Source organism: Puma concolor, chromosome E4, assembly GCF_028749965.1.
Source record: "Puma concolor isolate L17-30 chromosome E4, mPumCon1.1.hap2, whole genome shotgun sequence".
NCBI classification, from domain to species: domain Eukaryota; kingdom Metazoa; phylum Chordata; class Mammalia; order Carnivora; family Felidae; genus Puma; species Puma concolor.
Window position 1 is genome coordinate 4,636,132 of NC_141683.1, and position 27,033 is coordinate 4,663,164.

Sequence of the window (27,033 nt, forward strand, 5' to 3'; positions counted from 1 at the left end):
TCCAAAAAAAGGCAGAGATATTTATTCAAATCAGCAAACTCAGGTTTTTCAAGCCCCAGCCACAGCAAGGGGAATGGAAAATGGGAAGCCAAGAGGACCCCTGCCAGGGGCCGGCTGCCTTGACGTGTGGTGAGCGCAGCCCGGCTGTGGCTGGGGAGGCGGCCGCCACAGGCCTCTCCCTATAAATTAGGTCCCTGCAGCCACAGCTGGGGGCGAGGCATGCTTGCGGAAGGAAGGCCGGAAGGCGGCGTCCCTGACCCCCGGCCAAGGAATGGATTGAGGGCACGGAGCTCAGGGGTCGTGGGGAGAGAAGCCAAAGGGCAAGTGAAGAGGTATGCGGCTGGGGGGTGGTGAGGCCCCCAAATTTTGGTCCCAGGAGAAAAGAGGCCAGTTGTGGTTGGTCCAGTTTGGGTGGGTTTGAGGAAGGGAATGTATTAGTAAGCCCAGGGGGAGAGCCCGCTGTCGGGTGCCCCCCAGAGGAGGCAGGCCAGGCCCCCGCCCTGGCAGAGGGGAGTCTGCGAGCCCCAGGGGCTCTCGGGGAATGTCACTGCTGAAATATACATATATATTAACCATCCGTGGGAGGGCGGGGCAGGGCGCGGTGGGATCAGAGGATCTGGCGGGGCATCCCGTAGCCAGTCATGCCTGCCTGGGACGCCCCGCGGTTGGTACCCATCTGTAGCCCGATCACGTTCTTGCCCTCTTGTAGCTGGTTGTCCGAGAAGTTGCGAGGGTTCTCCTTGGATTTCCTGGGCCGAGAGAGAGTGCTGGTGAGAAAGGGGCTGGAGGCGGCCCCGGCGAGTGTCTTCCCTGGGGGCTCGGGTGCTGCCGCCAGCTTCGCTCCCCCCGGAGCCACCTCCCTCCCCGTGTCTCAGAAGGGACAGTCCCTTGCCGTCCCAGGAGAGCAGCGAGGACTCGGGATGGTGAGGGATGTAAACGTGCTTTGAGCGGGACCATTTTCTAGGGACAGGGACAGGCCCGGGACGCCCCGCGATACTCACTTAGGAAACCAGTTGGGATCTCCAGAGAAAAGCCCATCGTCCCGGGCTACCGCCAGCCCACCCAGGTTCATCAGCGTCCGCTGCACACATGCCATGTTCTTTCCTGGGAAAGGGAAGGCGGTGTGTTGGCCTCGGCCGTGCCGGGGCCCTGCGTGCCGGGGTTCCACCTCCACCCACGTGGTCAGCAAGCCTGGCTTCCCAATTCTTCTCCTCTTCATCCCCACACCCTCCACCACCCCAACCCCCAACACGGCCCACTCCTCCATGAAACACACGCACATGCATGCACACACACACACACACACACACACCCGTCCGCGAGGTGCCAGAAACCCGCCCCCTTCTCCCTTCAAGACTGCCTAGCCCAGCCTCTGGCCTCCAGGGTGACGGCGCCCCCGGCCCCGGCCCACCTTCCCAGAGGTCCACGGTCTGGAAGATGTCGGTGGTGTTGATGCCATAGCGTTCGGCCGCCTGTAAGAACTGAGAGATCTGCTCCATCTGCTTGAAGGCCATGGTGGAGGCCTGGATCTTCTTCACGGGGGCCTGCCCCTCGGGGTACAGCCCGTTGATGAGCTCACACAGCACCTGGGTGAGGACAGCAGGGGTGCAGAGGTGAGGCCGTGCTGCTGCCAGAGACGCTCAGCCCCCGCGGTTCCTGTCCTACCTGAAGGCGCTCCGCCTCCACCGGGAGGGATGCCCGGGCTCCCGCCCGCCCAGCCCCTGCCTCTGAACCCAGAGTGAAAGCCTTGCTGTTCCAGCATCACTGCCTAGAACACCCCCCTCCCCCCCACCCCGGTTCTTCCCTGTGTCCCCTCGGGCCTCCCTTTCACTCCACGGGAGGGAGGAAAACACGGGTCCTCTGCAAGATAGGTGCCCGGGCTGAGGAGGAAGTGGGACGGGTGTGCCCGCAGTTCCGCAGCTGAAATAACCCCAGGCGCCCCCAGGCCCGGCTCTGTCCCGGGCACTTGCAGTCAGAAGGGCCCAGCTCTCACCGTGCCATCCTTCAGCCAGTTCTGGAAGTTCTCGCGCCCAGGCTGGGGCCGGCCCACATCCTTGCGGCACTGGGTGGTGATCCACTGGATCAGGATCTGCTCCAGGTCCGCGTCATACTGTTTCTCAATCTTCTGCTGCACCTCCCGGCTCAGGCCGTAGGCGGGTCCCCTGTTGGCCATTCCAAAGGGCAGCGGTGGCTGTGGGAGCTGGGGAGAAGACACGGCCAGGACCGCAGTCAGGTCTCTGCAGCCTGCAGGGACACACTCCCTATCCCCTCGAGACCCGCCATCAAAGGAGGGAACTTTCGGCCTGACTCCAGGGCACAGGCTGAATTAGCACTGCTCAGAGCTCTACAGTTAAGGGGCCACACAGGCCATCTCTGGGTTCCCCCTACCCAATGACGAGCAGTCTGTTTATTACACGGAGTCCTCCCATTAGATTTCGTTTGAACAGCCCCACTACTCAGATGAGACAGAAAACCCACTGGAATAGAATCTGGGCTAAATGAGGCCAAGCCTGGGGGTTCAGCTCCTCACTTGGGGTGGTCAGCTTTAGCAAAGGCAAGCTGGCCATTCTAACCCTTCAGCCCTGGGAAGGAAGATGATTTGGGGAGAGGAGGAGGACCTGGAATGGCTTGGCAGATCTCTGCCAGGAGCTAGAGAACTGGACACAACTGCCCTCACTTAGCCACTGGCTTTCACTGAGCACCTCTATTTGCGCTGGGGGTTGCGGGAGAGACAGAAGCCTTGGGTCCCAGAATGCCAACAAAGAGGCCAAGTGAGCACCCAGGAAAGGGTAAGGCTTGTACACGACAAATACCGCACAGGCCTACACAGTCAGACCCTACATCACGGAAATGCAGAAGAGAGTGTGGGCAGAAGCAACCTGGAAGGCTTCCTGGAAGAGGAGGTCTACGTAGGTCCTTAAAAGATTTCGGCAAGCAAAAGGAACCTCCCACGAGAAACCACTGGGCAGTCAAAACAAATTCTACTTTCCTTTCTAGAAGCTGTGGTGGGCACAATCATGGCCCCCCAGAGGCATCTACACCCTAATTCCCAGAACCTGTGAATGTTACGTGGCAAAAAAAAAAAAAAAAAAAAAAAGGCCTTGCTGATGTCACTGAATGAAGGGGAGAGAGTCCCCTGGACCATCCAGGTGGGCCCAGTGTCCTCACAGCCAGGGGTCTCTATAAGCGAAGGAGGGAGGTAGGCAAGTCAGAGCAGGAGAAGCAAGAAGAAAGCAGAGTCAGGTCAGGGTCAGGGTCAGGCCCACGTCCTGGACAAGGCCTGGAGAGGGATTCTCCCCTAAACTCCCCAAGGAGGAACGCAGCCTCGCTGACACTTCGGTTTTACCAGTGAGACCTCCGGGGGGATTTCTAGAGCCGCACGATGTGCTTTAAGTCGCTAAGTTTGTGCTCATTTCCAAGGGCAGGAATAGAGAACTGACACGGGAGCCTCGGGTGGTATTTTTAGGGAAACCTGGGAGGGAAGGGAGGGTTGGGGAAATGCACAGGAGGGTTTAGCTTCATTTGAGGACCTCACTTAGGAAGAACTGGGTGGTTTCCAGACCTGGCCCGTGGGCAGTCTGTCCCCACCTACTACGTCACTACCTAGGTCCCCCCTCCGGGACCCCATGGAGCTGTCTCAGGAATGCTACTCATGCAAGGGGGAGCCAGGACCAGAGAAAGGACAGGACCTCACTTCCTGTCCCCATCCGCTCTATAAATGAGCTTCCCTTTCCATTCTGAAATGCAGCCAGCTGCCTGCTGCTCATACAGGGGGAGTCCCCAGAACAAGCACCTGTGTTCAAGGACAGGAAAGGGAGACACTCTTGCCCCCCACATCCGGCTCTAGACCAGGTCAGACTTAAGGGCTGAAGTCACTCAGGCTCCCTCTCTCCCACACACCCCAGGCTAAACAATCCTGCCCCCCGCCATGGGTCTTGGGGCTCAGGAGAAGAGTCAGGTCACAGGGGCAGAGTCACCTCAAACCCCTCTGGCCGCTCAGCCTTGGGTCTCAGGCTAGTCCCCTCCCCCGCACTCCAACATGGCTGTTCCTTTCCACTCCAGCTTATCCAGCAGCACATTTCCCGAAGGAATCCTCCCCACAAATCAGTTATTTTTATACTTCATTAAGAGCAACCCCCCCCCCCCCCGCTTCCCCTTCCCCCCCTTCCCCTGCCTAAAGGCTGGGCCAGATAAATGTCGGTCTGGGCCTTGACCCACATCACCAGGCGTGCACACACACACACACACACACACACACACTCAGCTGGGGGAGGGCAGGCTGAAGCCTGCGGAGCAAGGAGGACAAGTGTCTCTCCTCCCAGCCCAGCCCCAGCAGCCCGGGGCCCCTGGCACACAGGGGCATGTCCAGGAGACCTGAGATGAAGGGCAGCCACCAGTAAGCCCCCTTTTCTTGGCCCAATGTCTAGACCTCTCTTCTGGGAGCAGCTTCACTACGGTCCCCTGGGCCTCAGGGCTGTGTCTCCTTGGAGCCACGTGGCCTGAGGCCAAGGGATCACGATGGCCCGGGGAGAGAAAGGGCAGGAGAATCATTAATCCAGACAGCAGGGTTAGCGGGGGAGAGCAGTGGAGAGCAGTGTCCCCTCCACAGGGGCAGACCGGACTTGGCCTCCCAGACCCACCTCTGGGCACAGGGAGGACGCTGAGGGTCCCTCCCCAACTCTGGAGCCTGGACCCAGCTCCACTCTGGGGCCACAGCCCGTGAGCCCTGAGGTGCCACAGCTGTGGGGCAGAGATCTGGGAAGGGGAGGGGCCTGGGGAAGGGGCGGGGCAGCCCAGCCAGCCTGTCCACAGCTGTTTCTCCTCCGGCTCCCTGGGGTAGGCGCCAGCCGATGGGCCGCGGCTGGCCGGCTGGAGCTAGAGCGGCCCACCCTAGTGACGCCCAGGGGACCTTCCGCAGCCCTCCCTCAAAGGAAGGGAAGACAGCCAGGTGCCTACTGGGGTGGGGAGCGGTGTAGGAGATGCCTGGGGCTGGGGGTCCCAACAGAGACGACCGCTGAACCACCTGCGGGGCGGGCCTGGCGCGGGAACACCCCCCACCCCCACCAGAGACCCGGGCAGGACGCTCACCTCGCCCCACCCCACGCAGATGTCAAGGGAAAGGGTCCCTGGCTGGGGTGTTTCGTGCGGAAGACAGAGACTCTCCATTCATCGTGCACGCGGGGGAACTTCCTAACTCAGAGTCGGGGGGGGGGGGGGGGGTCAGGGCTATTCTGAAAGGGCGAGATGGGGGGTCCCTGTCCCCCAAGTGAAGCGCACAGGAAGCAGGCGGAAGCAAGGATGATGGACACCTGTGACCAAGGAGCCACGCGGGGCAGCCCTCCACCGTCAAGTCAGTGAGCAGAAGAGAAAGCTGAGGCTGCACAAACAGGAAGCCTCAAGGCTTGAGGGAGGAGGGGTGAGGTGGGGGCCGTTGCCATGGCTTCTGTGTACCAAACACAGGAACCCGGCAGGGTGGGGGCACCAGGCAGAGACACACACTCCACACACATGGAGTGGTGACGAGGCTCTGGGCACCGGGCCGCAGGCGGCATCCTTGGAAAGGGGCCCCTGGCCGCATTCTCAGGTGTGGGCAGGTGCAAGGGATCCCGCAGCGGGGGAGGCGGGGGGGCAGCTGCGGAGGCCATGGGGGGGCATCTGGAGGAGTGGGAAGTTACGAGTTTGGGGGCAGAGAAACAGACTCCGGGAAACAGTTCAGGAGAAGAAATGCCCCGGGAACCGAAGGCCTGTCGGGAGCCAGAGAGCCCCATACCTGAAAATCCTGGAGGGAGAAGGGCTGGGGTGGAGAAAGCAGTAGAGGCCAATCCCCAGGGGGCAGGAGAGGGCTGGGGCGCTGGAGGGGGGGTGCAGTCGGCCAAAGACGACCGCGCCGCCTCCGCGGGGCGGGCCCCCCCCCCCTCCCCAGCCTGCCTTGGCCTTCTCTGCAGCTGTGGGTCTTCCCGGGGGACTAGGGAGGAGAAATGGGGGGTGGCGTCGGAGAGGGGGAGCTGTCCCTCTCTTTGGTGCTCCGCGGTCAGAACTCGGGAAAGCCCATCCAAGCCACTGGGCCCCCCCATCCCCGGGACCCTCACTCCCGCCACGCTCCTTTCTGCTCCCAGATGCCAGGCTCCCCCCAGAACTTCCCGGGCACGGGCTGCAAGGGGGCTCTGGGAGGCCTGCGGGGCCGGGAAGGCGGCCGTCCACTTCCGGTCCTGCAGGTCCGGCCCCGCCGCCCCGCCTCGCCACACCCAGGGCCGTTACAGCCAGATGAGTCACCCACAGCCCGCCGCTGGGGTGACGCAGTGGTCTGGGCAGCCCGCCCGCCCGCCCGCCCGCGGCCCCCGCCGGCTTTCCCAGCAGCAGGGGGCGCGGGGTGGGGGCCCCGGCCGGGGGGGGGGGGGTGGACCGGAGCTCCTGCAAGCAGCCCCCTCCCCACACCACCCGCGCGCGCCGGCGGCCACCCCCCGAGGTCGGGGGCCTCTCCTCCCCAGCCCGCGACCCCGAGTCCCCAGGAAGACGGCCGGCGGGAGGAGGCACAGAGAGGGCGGCCCCCGCACGTGCTCCTGCAACCGGGAAGTGAGGGGTCGCGGGGAAGCTCGGGCGCGCGGTCCCTCGGAGCCCGCCAGCCACGCCCCGACGCCCTCCGCTCGTCAACCCCGACGGCCCGGTCCCCGTTGCGGACGGACGCCCCGTCGGTGCACCCGCACCCTCGCCTGACCTCATCGCCCGGCAATGCCGGGTCGGGGCTTGGGGACAGGACCCGACAGCACCGGGCGAGCAGAGCCGTCGTCGGACCCTCGCGCCGGCCCCGGGAGCAAGTCGCCGGCGCGGGCCTCCCGCTTCCCGGAGGCGCGCCCCCCGCCCTCCCCCTGCTCACCGTTGGCGGGCCGGCGCGGCGCACTCTGGGCGGGGGCTGCGGGCCGAGTGGCGCGCCCGGGCCGGGCCGGGGGTTTTCAGCGGCTCCCGCCTCGGACGGGGCGGACCCGGGGCGGGGCGAGCGCCCAGAGGCTTTAAAGGCGCCGCAGCGCCAGGGCGGAGGGCAGAGCTTGGGGAGAGGGGCAGTGGGCGGGAGGGTCTGGGGAGTCGGGTCTACGCGGGCGGCTGCAGTGGTCTCCACCCGGGAGAACCACCGTCTGCACCTGGGAGCTCACAACGTGTGCCTCGGTGGGAAGCTTTTTGCCTGGAAGATTAGCGCAAGACTGTGGGCGTGTTTACGTGGGAAGAAGCGTCTTGATTTAAAAAGGGTGGTTAGGGGCGCCTGGGTGGCGCAGTCGGTTAAGCGTCCGACTTCAGCCAGGTCACGATCTCGCGGTCTGTGAGTTCGAGCCCCGCGTCGGGCTCTGGGCTGATGGCTCGGAGCCTGGAGCCTGTTTCCGATTCTGTGTCTCCCTCTCTCTCTGCCCCTCCCCCGTTCATGCTCTGTCTCTCTCTCTGTCCCAAATAAATAAATAAACGTTGAAAAAAAAAATTTTAAAAAGGGTGGTTAGGTAAACGGAGGCACGAGAAGACCCCCCCCCCCCACCTCCAGCTGGCTAAGGTGGGACAGTACCGGGGTGCAGGCCAGGACAGTACCCGCATGTGCTCCCGCTCTCCACCTACTTCAGGCCTGGGCAGGAACTGACAGTGAGGTCATTCTTTGCCCCCGGGGCCCAGGGGGCGTGACCACTGTTGGGACCCAGGGTTCAGACCTGATTTCTTCCCCTTAGTCTCCTCCTCTCTGACCCGGCATCTCTTCCTAATCCTGGAGGGATCAGAAGAGGAGGCCTTAGGGGGAGGAGGGGGAGGCTGGCAGTTCTGTGTCTGTGAATGGAGGGGAGCATAGCTTAGGGGTTGAAGGAGCACCCCCCTTCTGGCTGCTGCTGAGCAGTCCCCCTGGGGTGGAGCCCCTGCCTACACCCACCAGTGGGGTTCTTCCTGTAATACAGAAGCTACTGTTTGGCCTGGCTTCCAAGGACATCCACCACCAGTGTCCTTCCACCTTTCTGTCCCTCGTTCCCCAATCCTGCCCGGCCCTGAGAGCCAGGTCCACCAAGTGATTCCCTGGGAGACCCACTGTTCTCACTCTGTGCTTTCTGCCTGGGATGTTTTCCCTCCCTTGACCCACTTCTGATCTGCTCTACACCATGCCCACTGTGTGACCTCTGGGCAAATGACTAAAGCCTCTATGCTTCAGCGGGCCAGCCTAGAAAATAGATAATTCTACCGACCCCATGGTTACAGAAAAGGAAATGATATACATGAATAGCCTAGAGCGGTGCCTGGCCCATAGCAGGTGCTCAGCAACGACTAGCTATTACTGTTACTCCCATCCCGTGAGGAGCTCCCCAGGGGAAGCACTGTCCCCAGTTCGTGCTGTAACCACTCATTGTTTGTGGACTCCTTCCTCTGTGCTACCACAATATCCAGCACCTAGCTTTATCACAGAACTTATCACATCACACCGTAACCGTTTCTTTGCCTGCTTCACCAACTGGCAAAAACTCACCAAGGGCAAAGGCTTGACTTCGTGAACTTTGTTTTCTCAGCGTCTAGCTCAACGGTTGGTCTTCAGTAGATGCCCTCAGCAGGCACTCAATAAATGCTTTTTGAAAGGATATTGAGTGCAGCCCTGTCCACTCAGGAAGGGCCGCCTCCTTTTTAAGGGTTCGGGGCTTTTCCTACCTCCCTCTCAGATGCAAAGGCAGAAGACACACAGAAACATTTGTCAGACTTTCTTTATTCACCTGTAAAAAACCTCACCCACACCACAAACACCGTCACCGTCACCACACACACTCACACACACACGGGCAGATCTAAGATCCCTGTCCCAGTCCCCGGACTCCGGGGGCCCGGCATATACACCTCCTAGCAAGCCCACCCAAGCCCACCACCACCAGAGCTGCAGGAGCAGTGTTCCAGGCCGGAGCTAGGGCTTCCTGGGGCCTCCCCTCTGCAGGCTGTGTGTGCCTTCACCCAGCCTCCTATCAGGCGCTCTCACAGCAGAGTGGCCTGTTCGGGGTGGAGCACTGGCTGTCTATAGACCGGTGGCCGGACCCTAGTGGCATCGCGGCGGCGACGGAAAGCTAGGAATTCCTCCCGGAGGACAGCACAGCGGGCCTCGGGGCCAGAAGCACGGGCAGCGTTCAAGAGGCCACCCTCCTCTGGAGTCTTCACATCTGCAAGAGGGGGGCACAGCAAGGACAGGGCGGGGGTCACAGGTGCAGATGAGCCAAGGGAGAGCAGGAGGAGCAAGGCTGGGGCACGGGGCCTGGCTGGGAACAGACGGGGGAGACGTGGAACGGGGGGGGTGCTGCACCGCCTTCCTGGGGGGCTCACGCACCTAGCTCTGGCTCAGCTTCAGGTCGGGGTCGAGGGCCAGCCGCGCCCAGGTGCAGAGTCTCCAGCAATTCCATGTCCCCAGGGAATTCTGAGTCCCACTCATAGTTTTCATCCACAGATGTGTTTCTCCTGTCACGGGGGACAAATGCGTGGTACGGCGAGAAGAACAGAGGGTGACAAGAAAAGCCCAAACCCAGAGTCCCCCAACTCAGCTTGGGCCATGGGTTTCCCCCGAAGATCCCCGGACCTCGGCAAAAGCTTCTAAAAGGAGACAAGTTCTCCTGGTCCCAGGGTGGGAGAGCCCAGAAGGCACAGTGTATTAGGAGAGGGGTGGGGCAGTCTGGGCAGGGACTGGAGCCAAGGTGGGGAAGGGCAGGGACTGTCCTCACCTCTTGCTGACTGTCACCACGTGTTCCCTTCGGGGCCACCTCTCAGGGCCACTGGCCCAGCTGCCAGTGTCTCCCGGAGCAGGGCTGAGGTAGCTGCCTCCCGCAGAGGGGGCTGTGGAGGGGGGCCGAAGGAACGAGGCGCTGCCCCGCCCACTGCTCTGGCTGGTGAGGCTACCCCGAGGGGCGGCAGGGAGAAGGCTTGGCAGCAGCCGTTCCCTCAGTGTCCAGTCGGCCAGTGCCGTGTACACGGGCTCTGGGGTGGCCCCGGCCCCGACCACAGCCCCAGGAAGCGCTGCCCTGGGGGACACGGTGGCGGAGTCCAGGGGCTGAAGGAGAGATGAGGTGGGGCAGGGCCGGGTATCCATGTAATCTGGGGGTGGGGCAGGCCCAGGCTCCTCGAAAGGGGGCCAGTCCCCGTCCACATTCATCTCCCGGAAGAAGGGCAGGCTCAGGTACTGAAGCAGGGGTCCTGGACCAGGCAGAGGACTGGGCGGGGCCTCGGGAGGGGGCCCCACAGGGCTGATGCCTGCAATGCAGAGGGGCTGGGGCATCCCACTGGGGCTGCTGCTGCTGCAGTCATAGGACCTGGCCTGGTGCTGGGATGGGGTCCGAGGTTCAGCTCGCTCAGAGCCTGACCTTTCTTGGGGGGTCCCGGCGCTGGGTCCCATCACAAAGCGGCCGTCTGGTCCCCGGCAAATGGGCTCCAGGGGTAAGGGGCCCCGGCTAGGTGGAGGATCCGGAGGGGGGCTGGGGGGACCAGCGGGCTCCCCCCAGAGCAGACTCTGGCGCAGGCTGGGAACCGGGGAGCCCTGGAGCTTCAGCTTTGCCACGCTGTCAGGACTGCCCGAACCCGGAGCAGAGCTGGGGAAGGACAGGGGATCCGGCTCTGTGGCAGGGAGCCAGGCCCCTTCCCAGGACCAGCCTTGAGAGGTTTGGTGAACAGAGCAGAGCTAGGGACAGCGAACAGACACCAGGACCCACGTGGTGGAGGGGTGGCAGAAAGGCGCACAGCCAACAGTGGGCAGCCCCAGGCTGGGACCTCTGCACTCCCACCCTCACCTCCTTCCAACTTCTGTTCCGCCCCTCCCCGCCCACCCCAAGGCACCACCAAGGAGGCCAAGACAGCGGGCGCAGAGGGAAGGCCGAAGGAAGCGGAGGAGGTGGAGGGACTTACTGCGGAGCTGACTTCCCGGGCGGGGAGAAGATAAGAGGCGCATCTGTTCGGGCAGAACCAGAGGTGACACCGGCAAACCTCAGGCCCTCCAGAGCCCCAGGCGCACAGCCTCACCCAACACCCGCCGGCAAACCCTCCCCGCTGGGGACAGACAAGTGCGGACAGACAGGACGCACCTGCCCTGCGCGGGAGGCGGGTGGCCACCTCCGGAGGGGCGGGGCTGGGGCGGGAGGCGGGGCCCGCGGGGGCGTGGCCTCGGGGGCCTACCTTGGCGGAGGCGCTTGCGGCGGCGGCGGGCTGCCCTGCGCCGGTTGGTCAGGCAGGCGGCCAGGACGCTCACGAGGACAGCCACGCCCAGGAAGCAGACCCCGCCCACCACGCCGGCCAGGACCGGCTGGGGCAGGAGGCCTGGCAGCTGCGTGCGGGAGGGGTACACCTCCAGGCCTGGGCGAGGGGTCACGAGGGGCGGTCGGTGCCCGCGACAGTGGGCTCAGCGCCCCCCCCCCACCCCGCCCCGTGCTTACGCTCTGCCCTCCCGCCGGGTTCTCACCGGAAGTGGACACGTTGGCCGTGTTGCTCGGATCGCTCACATAGCTGCCTGCGAGGGCCACGAGGCGGAACTCGTACAGAACGTCCTGGGGGGGGGGGTCCGGGGAGGGGGTCAGGACCCAGCACCGCCCACCCCAGCTCTGTCCAGAAAGACCGTGCAGTTGGGAAGGGTGGGTGAGAAGCCCAGGTTTGGGGAACGGAGCCGGGGCCTGGAGCACCGCGGGGAGGAACCTCCCCCCGGTGCCTGCCTCCCACACATACCTTGATGAGTCCAGGTACCAGCAGCTGCATTTCTGTGCCTGCCACGGCCCGGTCTAGCACCTCCCAGCCCTGGGAGCCTTGCCGCCCCTCCAGGACATAGCCATCCAGTGTTTTAGGGACCAGTTCTGGGGGATCCCAATGCAGGAGCACCCCCCGGGGTGTCCTCACTGCCACCAGGCCTCGGGGAGGTGACAGGGCAGGTGACATCTCAGTGGGCGGAAGACTGGGGGCAGCTGGCGTGGTGGGAAGCCCTAAGCAGGGCAGACAGGCATGAGATGGACAGGCAGACAACATGCCAACCCCTCTATTCCCCGCCCCCAACTCCATGCTCAGCCCATTCTCCCAGAGCCCCTAAAGACACCCCCGAATCACGTTCCATAAACCCCTGTGGACCGCAAGCTGCCCGGCTCCTCTGCCCCCTCCCACCCAGGTCGTGCCAAATCCAGGTTTGCCCTATCAGTCCTATCCCGTCCGGTCAGATGCTGGCGTTGGGGCGGGGGGAGATCTCTCACCCTCGGGGGCAGACAAGACGATCTCACTGAAGGGCCCACTCCCCAGCTTGTTCTGCGCTAGGACGCTGAACTGGTACTGGATATGGGGCTGCAGCCCCAGCACCAGGAGGTAAGCAGCCCCCACAGGCACTGCCAGCGACACCCAGTCGTGGTGGGTTCGGTCAGGACGCTTGGCCCTGGAGGACATGAGGAAACGGGGGGACTTCGTTACTAGGAGGGCCAGGAAGCTCTGGAGTCCAGAGACCGACCTGTCCCCTCCCCTCAGCCGTCCAGGATCTCAGGACCTGGGCCCTGAACACCAAAGATCCCCCTGGAAACAGGGCAGCGGAGTTAGGGCGGGGCTGGGATGGAAGGGTGGGAGGAAGGGCAGAGGGCCAGAGGGAATCGGGTGGGGGGACAGGAGCAGCAGATCACTCACAGTGGGGTATACCAGACACTGAATCTCTGTAGATAGCCACCATCAAAGCCGGGCTCCCAGGAGACATTGGCACCCTTGGGCAAAGGCACCACGGACACATTGGTGACAACGTGTGGGCTGGTGCCTGGGGAGGGGGAATTGAGTCGGGGGGGGGGGAGGGGAGGCTGGTCAGGTAAAGAGCTAAGGAGGGTTCCCAGGGCCTCTGACCTCCAACCCATCATCCCAGGGCCCCCTGCCCCCCATCCCCATGTGGACCTCCACAAATGATTCTCCCGTCCCCTGTCCCACATGGGTTCCTCTGGCCCCCAGCCTGCTCTCCAGCCACTAACCCAGCACGTAGACATGTGTGGAGGCGGCCACTCGGGCCACAGCATTGCTAGCGGTGCACTCCCAGCGCCCATGGGCCTCCTTGGTCAGCGGTCGCAGGATGAGGCTACTGTTGCTGCCCACCTGGGCCTGGCCCTGCGGCCCCCGGCCCACCTACGGAACCACTGGTCAGCCCTGAGGACACATGCGGCCACCCCTCACCGAGGGCAGCTCCAGCGTCCTCCCCACCCTGCCTCCGATGGCTCCCTCCTTCCCGCAGAATGACGAGGGGCAGGGAGAGGCAGGGGTGCAGAGCGTGTGCGCGTGGGCAGAGCGGGGCTAGGAGCCTTACCTTGGCCCAAGAGATAGCAGGAGGGGGGTCTCCCTGGGCAGAGCAGGGGATGAGCAGCTCCCGCCCTACTTCTTGGAAATATTCTTCCTTAGGTCGTTCTAGAAAAGCTGGGGGAGCCTGCAAGCCAGATCTGGCATTGGGAGGGGCCTCCCGCACTGCTGTCTAAGGGCCGCTCCCCTCTCTGGGGCTCCCATCACACCCCATCTCCCAGGGTCTCCCTACCTGTTGTCTCTGCTCCCCGGCGGGGCTGGAGGGAAATGGGGGTCTGGGAGGCCTCTCTGGGGGGCACACACCTCCCCGGAACACCCTTCACCCTCTCCTCTGCTTCACCCCCCTTTTCCTCGAGGCCAAGGTTAGCGAGTTGGGCAGGCAGGTATCTTACTTTGGGGACGTACGCGCCCCTCACGCCCCACCTCGCCAGCACCACCTCTACAGAAATCGCCAGCACGGAGTCTGACAGCCGCCGCCGCCACCGTTGGACTCCGAAGTGACTGCTCTGCCCCCCTCGCCAGGGCGCCCGCAGCCACCCTCACCTTGAGCAGCACGCGGGTCACCGGGGAGGGCCCTGCAGTACCGAGACTGTTGTAGGGGGTGCAGGAATATTCTCCCAGGGCATCCTCGTTCCCCAGGGCGATGATCAGGGAGCCCTCGGGGCCCTGGGACCAGCCAGGGAGCTGCGGGGAAGTGAAAGCGGTTCAGCAGAGGCTGGGGAGGAAGGAGAAGGCCACATCCCTGCAGAGGACTCCTCCTCCAGGCCTGACCCCTCTCTGAACTCCAGGCCTACGCTTCTCTTTCCAGCGGCGCCCCCTGGAGCTGAGCCCTGCCTGGCGGGGTGTCCGGCACCCCGGTAATGAAAGTCAGCATCTTCCACTCCAAATCCTTTCCTTTCCCTGCCTTCCCTGTTCTTTGTCAAGGGCCCCACTGTCCCCACTAACCCGGACTCCTCACTCCCCCATCGAATTGCTCACCAGATCTCTCCTCCGGGAAGGCCTCCATCTAGGCATGAAGCCCGTCCACGCCCAGGACCCCCTCACCTCTCACCTGGACCACTTCGCGGCCTCTGAACCCCTCTCCCTGTGTCCACTCTGCCCTCCGTCCACCCGACAGACTCAACTCCCGCTCACAGCTCCGATGCTGTCGCACCACTGCTCAACAGCTGCAGACTTTTTTTGTAACTTCCAACAAAAACGTATCCAGTCCTCCTATCGCAGAAGCCCCCGGGGACGGGGACACTAGGACTAAAAGATGTGGTGGTCGCCCACGAGGGCGGACAAAGACCCCAACTGCTTGTACCCACGCTTCTCCCTCTTGGCCCCAACCTGTTTCTCCGCAGCACCGTGTACCCACGGGCATGTGGCTCCCCCCAGACTCGAGGACTCGTCACGCCCTACACGCGAGGTACCGTTTCCTGCCTCGGGGCCCTGGTTCCTGCTCCGAATGTCTGTCCACCCCCCCCCCCACCCCAAGGCCCATCACCAAGGTCCCAGAAGTTGTTGCTGATCTGTCCTCAATGAGCCCTGGCCTTCCAGCAGAGTGTCTGTGCTGTCCTACCCCTTCTAGGCTGTGCCCTCCTTCAGGACGGATGCTGTGCTCCTCCACAAACACCCCCACACAGCCCCCCCCCCCCCCGGGGAAGGGGTGTATCCCTAGTCACGGACTTGAATTACACTGAGCTAACTCCACCCCAGCTGGCCTGCCCAGGATCACACCAAGCCACACCCTTCCCTCCCCCGCCCGGAGGTCTGTACCTTGTCCAGCTGCAGGGCCTGCCCATCCTTGGTCCAGCTGACAAAGAGCAGTGGGGGGTTGGCGCGGACCGGGCACCGGATCACCCCCCGCATGCCTACGGGCAGGGGGGTCTCAGGAGGCATTGCTGTCACCTGCGCTGGGTCTGGTGGGGGAAGCAGTGGCAGGTTGTGGGGCAGGAACTTGGCCTGGCCCAGGGGGAGGGAGCAGGCTTGGGGAGGGAGCCGGGTGAGGCTTACAGAGCACAGTGAGGTAGGCAGAGGCCGAGGGCGGGCGCCGGAGGCCGTTGCTGGGCACGCAGGTGTAGCGGCCCGCATCGTCCGGCTGGGCGGCCAGCAGCCGCAGGCTCCCGTCTACCAGGATCCGCACTCGGGGCTGCAGGCGGCTGCAACGTGGCACGTGTGGGCAGGGGTCCAGGCTCGCTGAGCCGGGGGACTCCTCCAAGGCTGCCCACGGGTCCCCCGCCCACCCCCAAGCCCCACCTAACGTGGAACACGTTGACGCTGTCCTGGAACCAGCTATAAGTGAGGTTGGTGGGGTACGCCTCAGCCCGGCAGGCCAAGGAAACATCCTGGGAGGCATTGACCGTGCTGTTCTTGGGGGGCACCACGATGACCGGGGGGCCTGTGGGGGAGCACATGGGAAGAGAGAGGCTTCAGCCCTGAGGTCCCCTCTACAGTTCTTCCTGCCATCTGCCCTCTGGAATAGGGGAACTGAAACAGCCCTAACCCCTGTACCTAACGCAAGTTCCTTCTCTTCCCCAGACCAGATCCCTTTCCCACCAGGGACAACCCAATTCACCCGGACTCCCCCGCCTAGAACCTGCGTGTGCGTGTATGTCGGGGAGGGGGAGGCAGGCTCACTCTCTGCTCATTTACCCTTTACCTCCCTCCGCTGTCGCCTGCTAAATCACCTCCACGTGTCCTACCCTAATGCAGGTGCCCAACACCTCGCCAGCGGATACAGCACGATCCCCGACCGAGGCTCCCCCGTCTGGCCACTCCAGCGGCCATTCGCACAGAGACACCCCCTTTGGCCAGAACACAACGCTTCTGTTCAAGAACTCACAACTCCTGGGGCGCCTGGGTGGCTCAGTCGGTTGAGCGACCGACTTTGGCTTAGGTCATGATCTCACGGTTTGGGAGATCGAGCCCCATATTGGGCTGTGTGCTGGCAGCTAGGAGCCTGGAGCCCGCTTGGGATTCTGTGTCTCCCTCTCTCTCTGCTCTTCCCCCACCCATGCTCTCTGTCTCCGAAATAAATAAACATTCAAAAAATCTTTTTTTTCAAGAACTCACAACTCCTGGCTCCCACCACATCAAGCCCGAACTTCTCGATCCAGCCTCGTGGGCACTCAGGATCCAACCCCTCCCGGCCCGGCCAACTGTCTTTTCATTCGCCAACCCTTAAGAACCCTTTCAGCTCAGGGTGGGCGTGTCGTGCCCCGGGCTGGCTGCACCGCCTTTGCTCTCCGAACCCCGTCTGGAACCCTCTTCCCACAGCATCTGGCCAGGCCGCATCATCCCTGCAAATCCGTCTCTCCCTTCTACCACCCCACTGCTCTCTCCCCTCCCCGGGCTCCGCTGCCTGGGTCGTCGGGAATAGGAGGTGACGATCCGAGCCGGGGGGCCTATAGAACACGACAGACATGCGGGGCGCTCCGCTGAGCACCTCCCTGCACCATTTCTTTTAATCCTCACAAGAGCCTTCTGTGCCAGGAATTACTGTCTCCACGGATGAAGCAGTGGAGGCCGAGAGGCAGAGAGAAGTGAGGGCCCAAAGTTAGCAGGGTAGGCAAGACTCGTTCAGGCCGTCCTGACCCTGGCGGGCTTGGCCCTTAACAGTTCCTCAGCGCTGCCTTCCCACAGAACCAGGGAAAAGTGACACTTCACTAACTCATCTGCCTTCCCTTTAGAAGAGGCTCTCCGAAGGCAGAGTCCAGGCCGTCTCTTAGCTTTTCTTCTAGACTTCAGAAGGTCTCGGACAGGAGTTACTAAGTGCTGATCACTGTACTCAACTGAACCTGATTAAATTCTTAACCTAGTCCTAAAATGTAGATATGAACCTCTTTATATATAGATGAGAACCTGGGGGGCGGGGGGGGGGGGGGGGTTACACACCACACTGCTGGGCCCATTCACTGCTCCTTTTAAAATTAAGATGCTGGGGCGCCTGGGTGGCGCAGTCGGTTAAGCGTCCGACTTCAGCCAGGTCACGATCTCGCGGTCCGTGAGTTCGAGCCCCGCGTCAGGCTCTGGGCTGATGGCTCGGAGCCTGGAGCCTGTTTCCGATTCTGTGTCTCCCTCTCTCTCTGCCCCTCCCCCGTTCATGCTCTGTCTCTCTCTGTCCCAAAAATAAATAAACGTTGAAAAAAAAATTTTTTTTTAAATAAAATTAAGATGCTGGTTTTTAGAGGGGCGCCTGGGTGGCTCAGGCGGTTAAGCGTCCGACTTCGGCTCAGGTCGTGATCTCACGGTTGGGGAGTTCGAGCCCCCCATCTGGCTCACTGCTGTCAGCGCAGAGCTCACTTCGGATTCTCTGTTCCCCTCTCTCTGCCCCTCCCCTGCCTGAACTCTCTCAAAACTAAATACAACATTAAAAAAATTAGAGAGAGAGAGAGAGATGTGGTTTTAGAGCACCAGCCTGCATTGGTAGCTTCCTTTCTCTCCACGCCCCTGTGTCCTCTCCTGCTACGTGCACCCCCAGCCACAGGTCAGAGCCCCCCCATACAGGTCCCTAGTTCCGGCCCGCAGCACCCCCACCAGAGCACCTAGCACCAGCAGCTGGGTGGCGTGGGAGGCACTGCCCTCGGTGCTGGAGGCTTGACAGGTGTAGACCCCAGAGCTGCGGCGTTCCACCCGCCGGATCCACAGCGTCCCATTCTGCACCTAGGGTAGGAGGGGATGAGGAAGGTTCCTCCTCCCCACCCCACCCCCGCCCCGCCCCCTGCCTCCCCTTCCCTCCCTCCCGCGGGCCTCAGACCCTGCACTTCCGAGTCTGGCCGGCAGAGGGCAGCAGCACCCCAGGCTCAGGAAGCCAGTGAGGCGTCCCTCCCTGGCCAGTCTCCCAGCTCGGCCTTTGGCCCCTGGGCCTCTAGCCCCGCCCCCAAGCCGCCCCCTCACACCCTATCAGGCCCACATAGCCCAGCCCCGGGACTCACTTGCACCTGGCCCTGGCCCTGGCCAAGATCCTGTCCTCGGAGCTTCCAAGTCACATGAGGCTGTGGGCTGCCACGGGCCACACAACGCAGGGTCACAGGCTCCAGTTCCTGAACTTCCAGCACCTGGGGAGGGGTCTCCAGGAACTGAGGGGGTGCTGCAGAGAGAGAGGCATCAGGGGATGCCAGAGGGGCTCTCAGTCCAAAGAGCAGGGACACCGGTCAGGGCTGCAGGCCTCAGCCCACCGGCCGGCCCCACTGCTCGGGAGTCCCCAGCCCAGGGCCACCCTGCCTGCTGAGCTCAGGCCAAGTGAGGGTGGCACCAGCCGATCCCCACACTGGCCTCCGGACTTAGCAACTGGGGCTGTGCACAGGAGGGGTGTCAGAGCCGGGGGAGTGCTAGTGGCCCCTGGCACTGCTCTGGGGGTCCGGAGGCCTGGGTCCAGACTCCGCTCTGCCCCTAGGCAGCGGCAGGATCCAGTCTCCCCATCTGTGAAAGGGGAAGGATTCTGACCTTCCTTCCTTCTGAGGGTTGACAGAGAATTCATGAGGTCCTGGGTGAAAAGGTGTTTTGAGAAAACAAAACGCCGTCTCAACACGTGAGCCGTGTTTCGCTCAGGGCCCGGCAGCCCCCTACCCATTCCCCTCTCCCGGCCAGAGGCGCAGGTACGGGGAAGACAGAGGAAGTTCCAACACTGGAGGGCAGGCGTGGCGGTGGGAGGGGCAAGATGCAGACAGTGAGCCAGCAAACCGGAGTGTCAGCGAGGGTGGGGCCCCGGAACCACCCCCCTCAAAGGTCCTCATCACGCGGCCCCCCCCCACCCGCCCCCAGGCTCATACAATTGACTGTAAGGTGCACCCAGGAGCCGTTAACAGAGTCGTCCTCAGGGCTGTGCTTGTCCAGGAAGAGCACTCGGCACTCGTACCAGCCCTGGTCTTCCGCTCGGAGCCCCTCAATCCGGAGAGATGCCCCCTTCTGCAGCCGGACTCGCCCTGGGGGAGGAGCCCCAAACCCTGGTCACGCTGGTTACTCTCAGAGGTCAAGAACGAGGCCCTGTCTCCTCCAGTCACCGTGATCCAGCGGGGACCGGAGAGACACGGGTGAGGCTGGGGTCTCCGAGGGCAGATCCCTCCATTCAGCCCCGGATCACTCCTGCCTTTTAGCAGCTGAGATCCAGTTTAGACCAAGAGAAACCCAGAGTGGTAGCAGGTGCACAAGACATCCTACTGAACCGCAGGTGGCTTCAAGGACCGTTGGGAGAAGGGCGGTTTAAGAGCCACACTTAGGGGCGCCTGGGTGGCTCAGTCGGTTAAGCGTCCAACTTGGGCTCGGGTCATAATCTCGCGGTTCGTGAGTTCGAGCCCCGCGTCGGGCTCTATGCTTACAGCTCGGAGCCTGGAGCATTCTGTGTCTCCCTCTCTCCGCCCCTAACCCACTCGCATTCTGTCTCTGTCTCTCTCAAAAATACATATACATTTAAAAAAAAAAAAAAATTAAGAGCCACACTTAGTCTCCTCGTGAGTCTTACAGGATCTGCCCCAGCCCTGGGCGCTTCGGAGGGGCAACGTATGGCTCCTGGAGGACCCCTCCCGCCAGAGCACTGGCCCTGGAAACCTCAGCAGTGTTTGGGGCCCAAGCAGGGACCCAGACCTCGCCTACCAAAGCCCCTAATCCCTCGGGGCTATTATCAACGGCCTAAGCGCCTTAGGGTGGCCAGAGTCCAGCCCAGCCAGGCAGCAAGGTCAGCAGCCTCCTCACCCCATCCCTTCACGCCCCAGGGCACCCGGGGCCCCGGCTGACTGGCCACACGGAGCTCCACAAAGCCACACGGCCACAGCACAGGCAGACACTCACGCCCACCCTCCGTCAGCATCCACTACGCCACCAGGTTCAGACTGAGGCTGCCCCCCACATCCCTCGGCCCCCTCCCCACACAGCTTCGGGGGTCACCGGCAGTGCCGCCTAGTGAGAGAGGCCCACACTCGGGAGCCAGGGAGACCCAGAGCCCAGCTCTGCGTTGTATTCCCTTGGGCAAACTGGCCAACTCGGGTTTCATCCGGAAAAAGAGGTTAAGACAAATCTGGCTGGGGAGGGAGGGGGGAAGGGACGCGGGGCAGGCGGGCGGCTCACTGCTCACATACCGAACAAACGGATGAGCACAAGGTGTGCAATCAGAAGCGGGACTCGATCTCGGGCCTCCCCTTACCTGGTGGCAGGTCCTCTCCGCCCACCCCCAGCAGCGGCTGGCCCCACCGCGCATCACACCGCCCTGCCAGCACCTGGGACTGCCTAGACCCCTCTCCGTCACCGCCCACGTCTGCGTGTTCAGCGCGGCTTTGAGATTCTGCCCCCTGATCTGTTCCTTGTCTTGTCGTCACCTTAGTGTGGTCCCGGAGGATCTCTCGACTTACTCCACAGCCCACCCCGACGCCTCCTGGCCCCGAGCCCACCTTCCGTTACATTCATCAGCCCACCACACCTTGACTTTCGATGTGGACAAATGAGATTTTCTAAATCTTTGGGCTGACACGGAACAACTACTGCTCTGAGACAGTCCCTGAGCACGTGCCCCCTCCCAACAACCAGCCGGTGCCCCCGACTGGCCTTCCGAATACCAGAAATTCTGAAGCTGTCCTCCTGCTTCCCTTCTACCTCCAGGGTGATCTTTCCGAAATATAAACTAAGCCTGTAGGGATATAATCTAGTGCCGTCAGGGAAGAAGAGGAGACTGAACAGGCTGAGGCTGGCGTGGTGGTCTTAGGCAAGGGACTTTTTCCTTCCAAGGATGAGGTCCAGGGGTGTGAACTCTCCAGGATGGGCGGACCTGTTTCCAGGGCTAGGTGTTGAAATCTCCACCTAGGAGATAAGCCTAGGCCTTGCGGGTAAATATTTAACACGATCACACCCTTCCACACACACCCCCTTCGGGATTCCTCCGTAACCCCCATCTGCGTGGCCACGGAGCCCTGCGACCCCAGAGTGCAAAGTCCCCTTAAGTTCCATAAGATAGCCACTTCTCATTAAGGTTATCTTCGAGCTCTATGAAAAAAGCAAGAAGAGGAAGGGATATTGAGCACTGAATGTGGACCATGTAACATTTAATCCTCGCAGGAAATCCATTAGAGAGGAAAGGACGGACACGAAGCTTCCTTCCAAAATCCCACGGCTCGTAAGTGACAAAGTCAGGCCTTCTTCCTCCAGATGCGGAACACTTTCCAGTGCACCATGGGGTTAGGATCAAGTGACGCTCGGGACACACCGCACTGACCACATCCAGGGTGTTCCCACTCAGGGTGTTGGTGGTCAGCGGATAACAGTTCTAAATGTCTGCGGATCTGAACATTCAAGGAGGCATACTGCGTGCCCTCCCTTTTCTGGGAGATAAGGGCTGCTAGACTTGTGGCACGGCACAGGAAGATGGCCAGGGGCAGGCAGGCAGTCCTGAGTCCTCCTGAGTCCCGTAGGCCCACCCTCCACCCGCAGGGCCACAGCCTGGTGGGCTTCAGACCCTCCCCCGCCGCGCCCTGCCCCGCCCCGCACACGCAGGGGTGCGTAAAGGAAGCGGGAGACACTGACTGCTCTCTCCAGCTCTCAGAAGGCAGAGAACCCACACGCACGTGCATGTACAAGCTCACATACACAGTTCAAGAGATGCTCCTTGCTGTGTTCAGAGGTTCCAAGGACCACGAAGCGAGAGGACTACTGCTTCCCAGGAGCTGTGACCACAAGGAAGGTTTTGCAGGAAAAAAGGGGAGAGGCCTGGAGGGTGGAGTGTTCTGAGAATAAGAGAATTGCCTTGGGGCGCCCGGGTGGCTCAGTCGGTTAAGCATCCGACTTCTAAGCATCCGACTTCAGCTCAGGTCATGATCTCGCGGTTTGTGAGTTCGAGCCCCACGTCAGGCTCTGTGCTAACCGCTCAGAGCCTGGAGCCTGCTTCAGATTCTGTGTCCCCCTCTCTCTCGACCCTCCGCCCCCCGCCGCTCACACTATGTCTCTCTCTGTCCCAAAAGTAAATAAACACTAGAAAAGGAAGAAAAAAAAAGAGAACTGCCTTGCAGCAAACAACTCGGGACAGAGAGAAAACTCATGCCTTTCTGCCAGCCGCGCTGTCCCAAAGTTCCCAAGAAAGACAGCATGAAAGTCAAAGACCAAGTCAGCGCGAGGGTTAGGAAGGCATCCCAGCCTGTTTTATACCGCTTTTCACCACTTTGTGCTAGTCTGTAAATCCCGGCCCCTCCGCCAGATGGATTCTGGAGTCCTCAAAGGTTGGGAGCTGGGGTCTCAGGCGTGGTCCCTCCCACGTTCTAGGCCACCAGCCTCACACTCGCAGTCCCAGACCATCTCTCCTTCACTTGCCCAGAGGGCTTATGACAGGACGGCATTGTCCTTAGCAACCTCCACCTCCCGTTGCTTAGCAACTGCGGGTTCGGAGTCCCCTGCACAAAGGCCGAGAGGCCCCTTAGACGGGAGGCAGTAAGAGAGTTAATGGGCACAGGGCCCTCCCCCCCAGCTCCGACTCCCCAGACTGGCTGGACTAGCTACTGGGGGGCGGGGGCAGGGGTGGGCACTAAGGGCAGGGGCAGGAAGAAGCCCCGAGGGGTTACCGCTCACAGTTCCCGCAGCTCAGAGCGACACGGAGAAAGGAAACCCACAGGTAGCAAAGTGACCAGCCGGCCAGCCAGCGGCTTGTCTGCCCGAGGGACCCCAAGATGGGTAGAGAGAAGGACAGCTAGGAATCCCAGGAAAATTCCTCTCCCTCCTCCGCTCCACCTGCCCCTGCCCCGTCCTCAGTCAGGCAACATTCTGTATCTACCCAGCCTCAGCCCTCAGCCCAAACCCCTCCCGGCCCAGCCCCGGCCCCGCAGAGACAGGGAGGGCGGGCTGGTGGGCACAGCCAGGTTTTTTTTTTGTTTTTTTTTTTTACCCCACTTGTCCTAATTGGGCCCTGCTTTCATCAGCTCTCACGGGGCTTGTGTAGACACATCCGCTCCCACCAGGCTGTTTGCCAACAACTGCCCCCGGTTTGAAAATAAACTCTCCTTCCGGCGGCACCTGCCTGAGCTCAGCCTGCCCCTCAGGGACAGCTCAGCCAATCTCAGAGCCGCTCTCAGGATTCAAACTAAAGAGGGGAAAGGTGGGGGTCCCCTCCCCCATCAGCGTCCCCAAGGTGGCCTTTCCTGGGTTTCCCTCTAAAGACTGTCTGGCCCAGCAGCCCCCAGCCCTCGCCTCGGGGCCTCCCACACGCTGCCCTCTGAGGCCTGCACTAAACCGCTCAGATTAAGACTCCATTCGGGATTAGGAGGAAGCCCAGCCCTCTGAGGGAGCCAGCAGGGGTGCGGAAGGCAGCCCCGGGGGAGGGGGGAGGGTCCATACGTTAGTACAGGAGCCACATAACCCAGCCTGGCCCCATCCATTCCCTGACCCTTAGGGACCCTGGACCTCCCCAGCCCACCCTCCGTGCACACGCACCTCTGGACGGAGACCCCCCCCCCCCAGCCTCCGCTGGAGAAGCACACAGGCCACAGACCCACCCACCCTGCTGCCCGTCAACCCACTTGCCAGCCGCCTAGAGCCCCCCAACTGGCATGACGCAGTGGGGGAGGGGGAAGGCAGAGCAGTTAAGAAGAGGTCTTGCCCGTCCCCCACCCAGCCCCCCTCTGTTGGGGTGTTCACAGTATCTCCTGATCCCCCTTGTCTTACCCACGTAATCGGGGTCAATTCTGGGAGAGTAGAGGCCGAACTGGATGAAGATGGGGAGCAGGAATCCAAAGCGCAGCCACTCGATGACATGTAGCGGGGGCCGGCCAGCCGGGGGCAGCAGGTCACAGCCCAGCACCGCACTGTCGCCAGCCCGGCCCACCACTGACCCCACCTCAGGCTTCCCTCGACCTGCGCGGACAACAGGGACCAGAATCAGGGCTGGGACAGGAGGCTCCCTCAGGGTCTCTGTGCGATCCCTAGGACTCTGTGAAGTGGCTGAGAGAAGCCTCGACTTCTCCAGAACCAGCGCTCTTCATCCCCTACCCCGCGTGCTCACAGAGAACCCCCTCCCCCCCGCCCCGGGGAATGCCCCCCACTCCAAGGCCGGCGGCGGGGAGCTCTTGAGCCCAGGGAATCCGGCTCACCGTCGGCCCCCTGGCTGATGACCAGGCTGAGGACGGCCAGACGGAGGCAGCAAACCATAGCCCAGCTGCCTGCTCGGCCGGCCCCTCCTATCCACGGGGCCCAGACGGAGGGGCCCGGGAGGTGTCCACAGCCCAGCAAGCCCCGGGAGGGATGCCTTCTGATCCGGTAGCAAGTTGCAGCTCTCACTCTTCTGCACGGTTAGGGCTTGGCTCACGTAACACCTGATGCAGCCGCTCCCTGGAACACCACCAGATCTAAACACAAAACGCAAGGCAACATGCCGAGTGGGCCAATACTGGGAACCAGAAGAAACCCCACCGTCAGAGACAGGCCAGGAGGAGAGCAAACGAAGAGAGAGGAGAGCAGAGAAGCAGGGGAGGGACGCAGACACCAGAGATCTTGCCGCCCTGGGGGATAAGGGCCGGGGTGGGGGCTCTGGGGGAACCAGGGAGCACTGGGTGGGGAGACCTGACAGGGGAGGACACGGGGAGGGTGGGGCAGAGGAGTTGGAAAGATCTGAAGAGCCTTCTGGGGAAACCCGGGTTACTGACGTGCCCGGAAAGCTGAGCTTGGAAAAAGATTTGTCAGAAAATGGGAGATGAAGGGTCCCCATGGCTCAGCCTCTTCTCTGTTCTTTCCCTAGTCCTGATGCTGATAACAAGTAGCAGATCGCCAGGGAGAACCAGGATTACTCCTTCACCCCACAGTGACAATTAAGGACCCTGCTCAGGGCTTGCTCAGGGGCACAGAGCCAGTGAAGGGCAAAACCTGGGCGGGAACCCCCAGAAAGCGGCCCCCAGGGAACCCACGCACACAATCCCTTGCCCACCTCCCCAGCCTCTGTGACTCCTGGAAGCTGGGGAGGGACGCCGTATCTCTTTCTGCACTCAGCCTCCCAACACTGCTTTAGCAGTGACTGAGTCAGGCAGCGGGGAGAGGAGATGCCTCCCCCACCTGCTGGAATTGGGGGCCGGGACGGCACCCTCCAGGCCTGGGCAGGTCCCGGGACAGGCAGCTGGCACCACTTTCCCTTCATGATGCTGCCAAGCAGCCCTCGCTCCGCCAGACAGCACGACCCGAGTGCCTCACCCCAAAGCTTCCCATTCGCTCTCCTGCAGTGTCCTCAGGGCCCAGACTTTGCCAGGCTTTCCCTTCCCCAGCCCTAGAGGCATGGTCCCTGAAGCCGGAAGCCTGCCAGTCCCTAGTGAGTACAAAGTGAGCCCTGGGGTGCGCAGGGTAGGAACTCCTGTGGGCCCCAGAGGGTGGTCACAGCGGGCTGGGGGCGGGACTGCTGCGGCCTTGGGCCCCCGCAGATCCAAGCGGACTCTGCTCTGGCCTCCACCCCGCTCCCGGCCTCCCAGTCCCGGACTGGCTGTAAAGCATCCCGCCCTCCCCCACCGTGTCTCTCAGCCCGACCCCTGCCTCTACTTAATGGCCCCGCGCATGTAACTCCGCACGACTCACCAGCAAACCTTCCCCTGGCTTCCCTCTGCCCGCGGCGGGCTCTCCCATTCTTCCCCGACAGGGCTTCTCCCAAACGGATGGGAGCCCCAGTTCCCTCGCGGCTCAGCTTTCCGAGCACCCCAGTAACCCGGGTTTCCTCAGCATTCCTCTGCTTTCCCTATGATCTTCCAACTCCTCTGCCCACCGCGCCCCCTCCCCATGCCCTCACCCGTCTGGTCTCCCCACCAAGTGCTCCAATTCCTGCTATCCCTACTTCTCACAGCCCCCCCCCCCACCTCCCCGCAAATTCCCATTTTCCACACCTGATCTCCAACTGCACCAGGTCCTCCGCGGTTCCAGGCACTCCCTTCCCGTCGCCCGCAGAGTCCCCACCCATCCTCTCCGCGGGAATCGCCCTCCCGAAAATTCTCCGGCCCCAGCCCACAATACTCTCCGGATACCCCACCCTCAATTCCCTTCTCCTTCGCCTGCTCCGGACCCCTGAACTTCCCCCCCTTGCTTTTGGACACCCCCCCCCCAGACCCACCCCCCTGCACCGACGCGCGCGCGCACACACACACACACACACACACACACACACACGCACGCGTTACCTCCAGTCGCCTCCGGTTCTCCGGGAATCCCCCTCCCCGACCCGCCCCCCCAAAACCCCACTTCACTCCCCACAACTCGAGTTCTGCTTCCCCCGAAGAATCCCACGGCGCCCCCAGCCCCCGCCGCCTCGGCTCCCCCGGAACTCGCAAGCCCCGCCGGCGGCCGTCCCTGCCCCGGAGCGCCCCCGCCCTCACCTGCCCGGCGCCGCGCGGCCCGGCTCCCGCAGCCACACAATAGGGGGCGGGCCCGCCTCCCGCCCGGCGCCCCAGCGCCCGCGTCGCCAGGGAGACCGCCGCGCCCCGCCCGCCGCCGCCGAGGGGGCCGACCCGCGGGGCGGGGCGGGGCGGCCGCGACCCCCGAGCGGCCTGGGAGTTGTAGTTTCGGGAGGGCGGGACGCGCGGCGGCGGGCTCGGGTCGCCCCCTGGCGGAGCTCCGGGCGCCGGGCGCCGGCCGGGGAGGGAGCGGGGGAGACCCGCCGCGCGGGCCCCGGGTCGCCGGAGCTGGCCCGCCGTCCTCCCGGGCCTCGCCACCCGCGAGCCCCCGCCGTCCGCGCGCGGCCGGGGAGAGGCGCGGGGCCGACAGCCGAGCCCGCCGGGAGCGGGACCCCCGGGGGGATCCGCGCAGCTCGGGGGGGGGGGGGGGGGGGCGGCTCGCGTTCCCCGCCCC

At 62.9% G+C, this 27,033-nt stretch overlaps 3 protein-coding genes across 5 annotated transcripts; 1 reads left to right on the forward strand and 2 right to left on the reverse strand.

Annotated features, from left to right (window-relative positions):
• TAGLN2 (transgelin 2) lies at window positions 1–6,979 on the reverse strand. The gene is made up of 5 exons (XM_086694129.1): window positions 6,875–6,979; window positions 1,994–2,200; window positions 1,412–1,586; window positions 1,002–1,104; window positions 1–749 (listed from the first exon to the last, which is right to left on the reverse strand). Exons 2-5 carry the CDS (start codon window positions 2,171–2,173, stop codon window positions 608–610), a joined length of 600 nt encoding a protein of 199 aa, XP_086550255.1. The 5' UTR covers window positions 2,174–2,200; window positions 6,875–6,979; the 3' UTR covers window positions 1–607.
• On the forward strand, window positions 4,808–17,395 carry LOC147572261 (uncharacterized). The gene is made up of 6 exons (XM_086694128.1): window positions 4,808–4,948; window positions 10,809–10,944; window positions 14,078–14,126; window positions 14,251–14,568; window positions 15,790–15,859; window positions 15,964–17,395. Exons 1-4 carry the CDS (start codon window positions 4,851–4,853, stop codon window positions 14,277–14,279), a joined length of 312 nt encoding a protein of 103 aa, XP_086550254.1. The 5' UTR covers window positions 4,808–4,850; the 3' UTR covers window positions 14,280–14,568; window positions 15,790–15,859; window positions 15,964–17,395.
• IGSF9 (immunoglobulin superfamily member 9) lies at window positions 8,694–26,684 on the reverse strand. 3 transcript variants are annotated; one of them, XM_086694125.1, is made up of 21 exons: window positions 26,562–26,684; window positions 24,309–24,563; window positions 23,884–24,072; window positions 19,023–19,175; window positions 18,186–18,340; window positions 17,796–17,913; window positions 15,508–15,649; window positions 15,265–15,410; window positions 15,028–15,170; window positions 13,813–13,953; window positions 13,280–13,396; window positions 12,951–13,101; window positions 12,622–12,745; window positions 12,204–12,379; window positions 11,692–11,942; window positions 11,432–11,516; window positions 11,149–11,325; window positions 10,882–10,924; window positions 9,708–10,568; window positions 9,320–9,447; window positions 8,694–9,155 (listed from the first exon to the last, which is right to left on the reverse strand). In XM_086694125.1, exons 2-21 carry the CDS (start codon window positions 24,364–24,366, stop codon window positions 8,974–8,976), a joined length of 3,540 nt encoding a protein of 1,179 aa, XP_086550251.1. In that variant the 5' UTR covers window positions 24,367–24,563; window positions 26,562–26,684; the 3' UTR covers window positions 8,694–8,973. The 3 variants fall into 3 exon arrangements, with proteins under 3 accessions (XP_086550251.1, XP_086550253.1, XP_086550252.1); XM_086694127.1 differs by lacking the exon at window positions 26,562–26,684 and adding an exon at window positions 26,367–26,384; XM_086694126.1 differs by lacking the exon at window positions 26,562–26,684 and adding an exon at window positions 26,076–26,167.
• Between the last annotated feature and the right edge of the window lie 349 nt (window positions 26,685–27,033).

Excerpts from the sequence above, each read along its gene's own strand:
- TAGLN2 (XM_086694129.1), bottom strand. The coding sequence starts at position 2,173 with ATGGCCAACAGGGGACCCGCCTACGGCCTGAGCCGGGAGGTGCAGCAG. Across the intron at positions 1,105-1,411 it reads GACCGTGGACCTCTGGGAAG|GAAAGAACATGGCATGTGTG; the intron begins GTGGGCCGGGGC and ends TCCCTTTCCCAG. Across the intron at positions 750-1,001 it reads GATCCCAACTGGTTTCCTAA|GAAATCCAAGGAGAACCCTC; the intron begins GTGAGTATCGCG and ends CTCTCGGCCCAG.
- LOC147572261 (XM_086694128.1), top strand. The coding sequence starts at position 4,851 with ATGGGCCGCGGCTGGCCGGCTGGAGCTAGAGCGGCCCACCCTAGTGAC. Across the intron at positions 4,949-10,808 it reads AAGGAAGGGAAGACAGCCAG|GCACCACCAAGGAGGCCAAG; the intron begins GTGCCTACTGGG and ends GCCCACCCCAAG. Across the intron at positions 10,945-14,077 it reads CTGTTCGGGCAGAACCAGAG|CGGCGCCCCCTGGAGCTGAG; the intron begins GTGACACCGGCA and ends TTCTCTTTCCAG.
- IGSF9 (XM_086694125.1), bottom strand. The coding sequence starts at position 24,366 with ATGGTTTGCTGCCTCCGTCTGGCCGTCCTCAGCCTGGTCATCAGCCAG. Across the intron at positions 11,943-12,203 it reads CGTCTTGTCTGCCCCCGAGG|GGCTTCCCACCACGCCAGCT; the intron begins GTGAGAGATCTC and ends TGCCCTGCTTAG. Across the intron at positions 9,156-9,319 it reads TGAAGCTGAGCCAGAGCTAG|ATGTGAAGACTCCAGAGGAG; the intron begins GTGCGTGAGCCC and ends CCCCTCTTGCAG.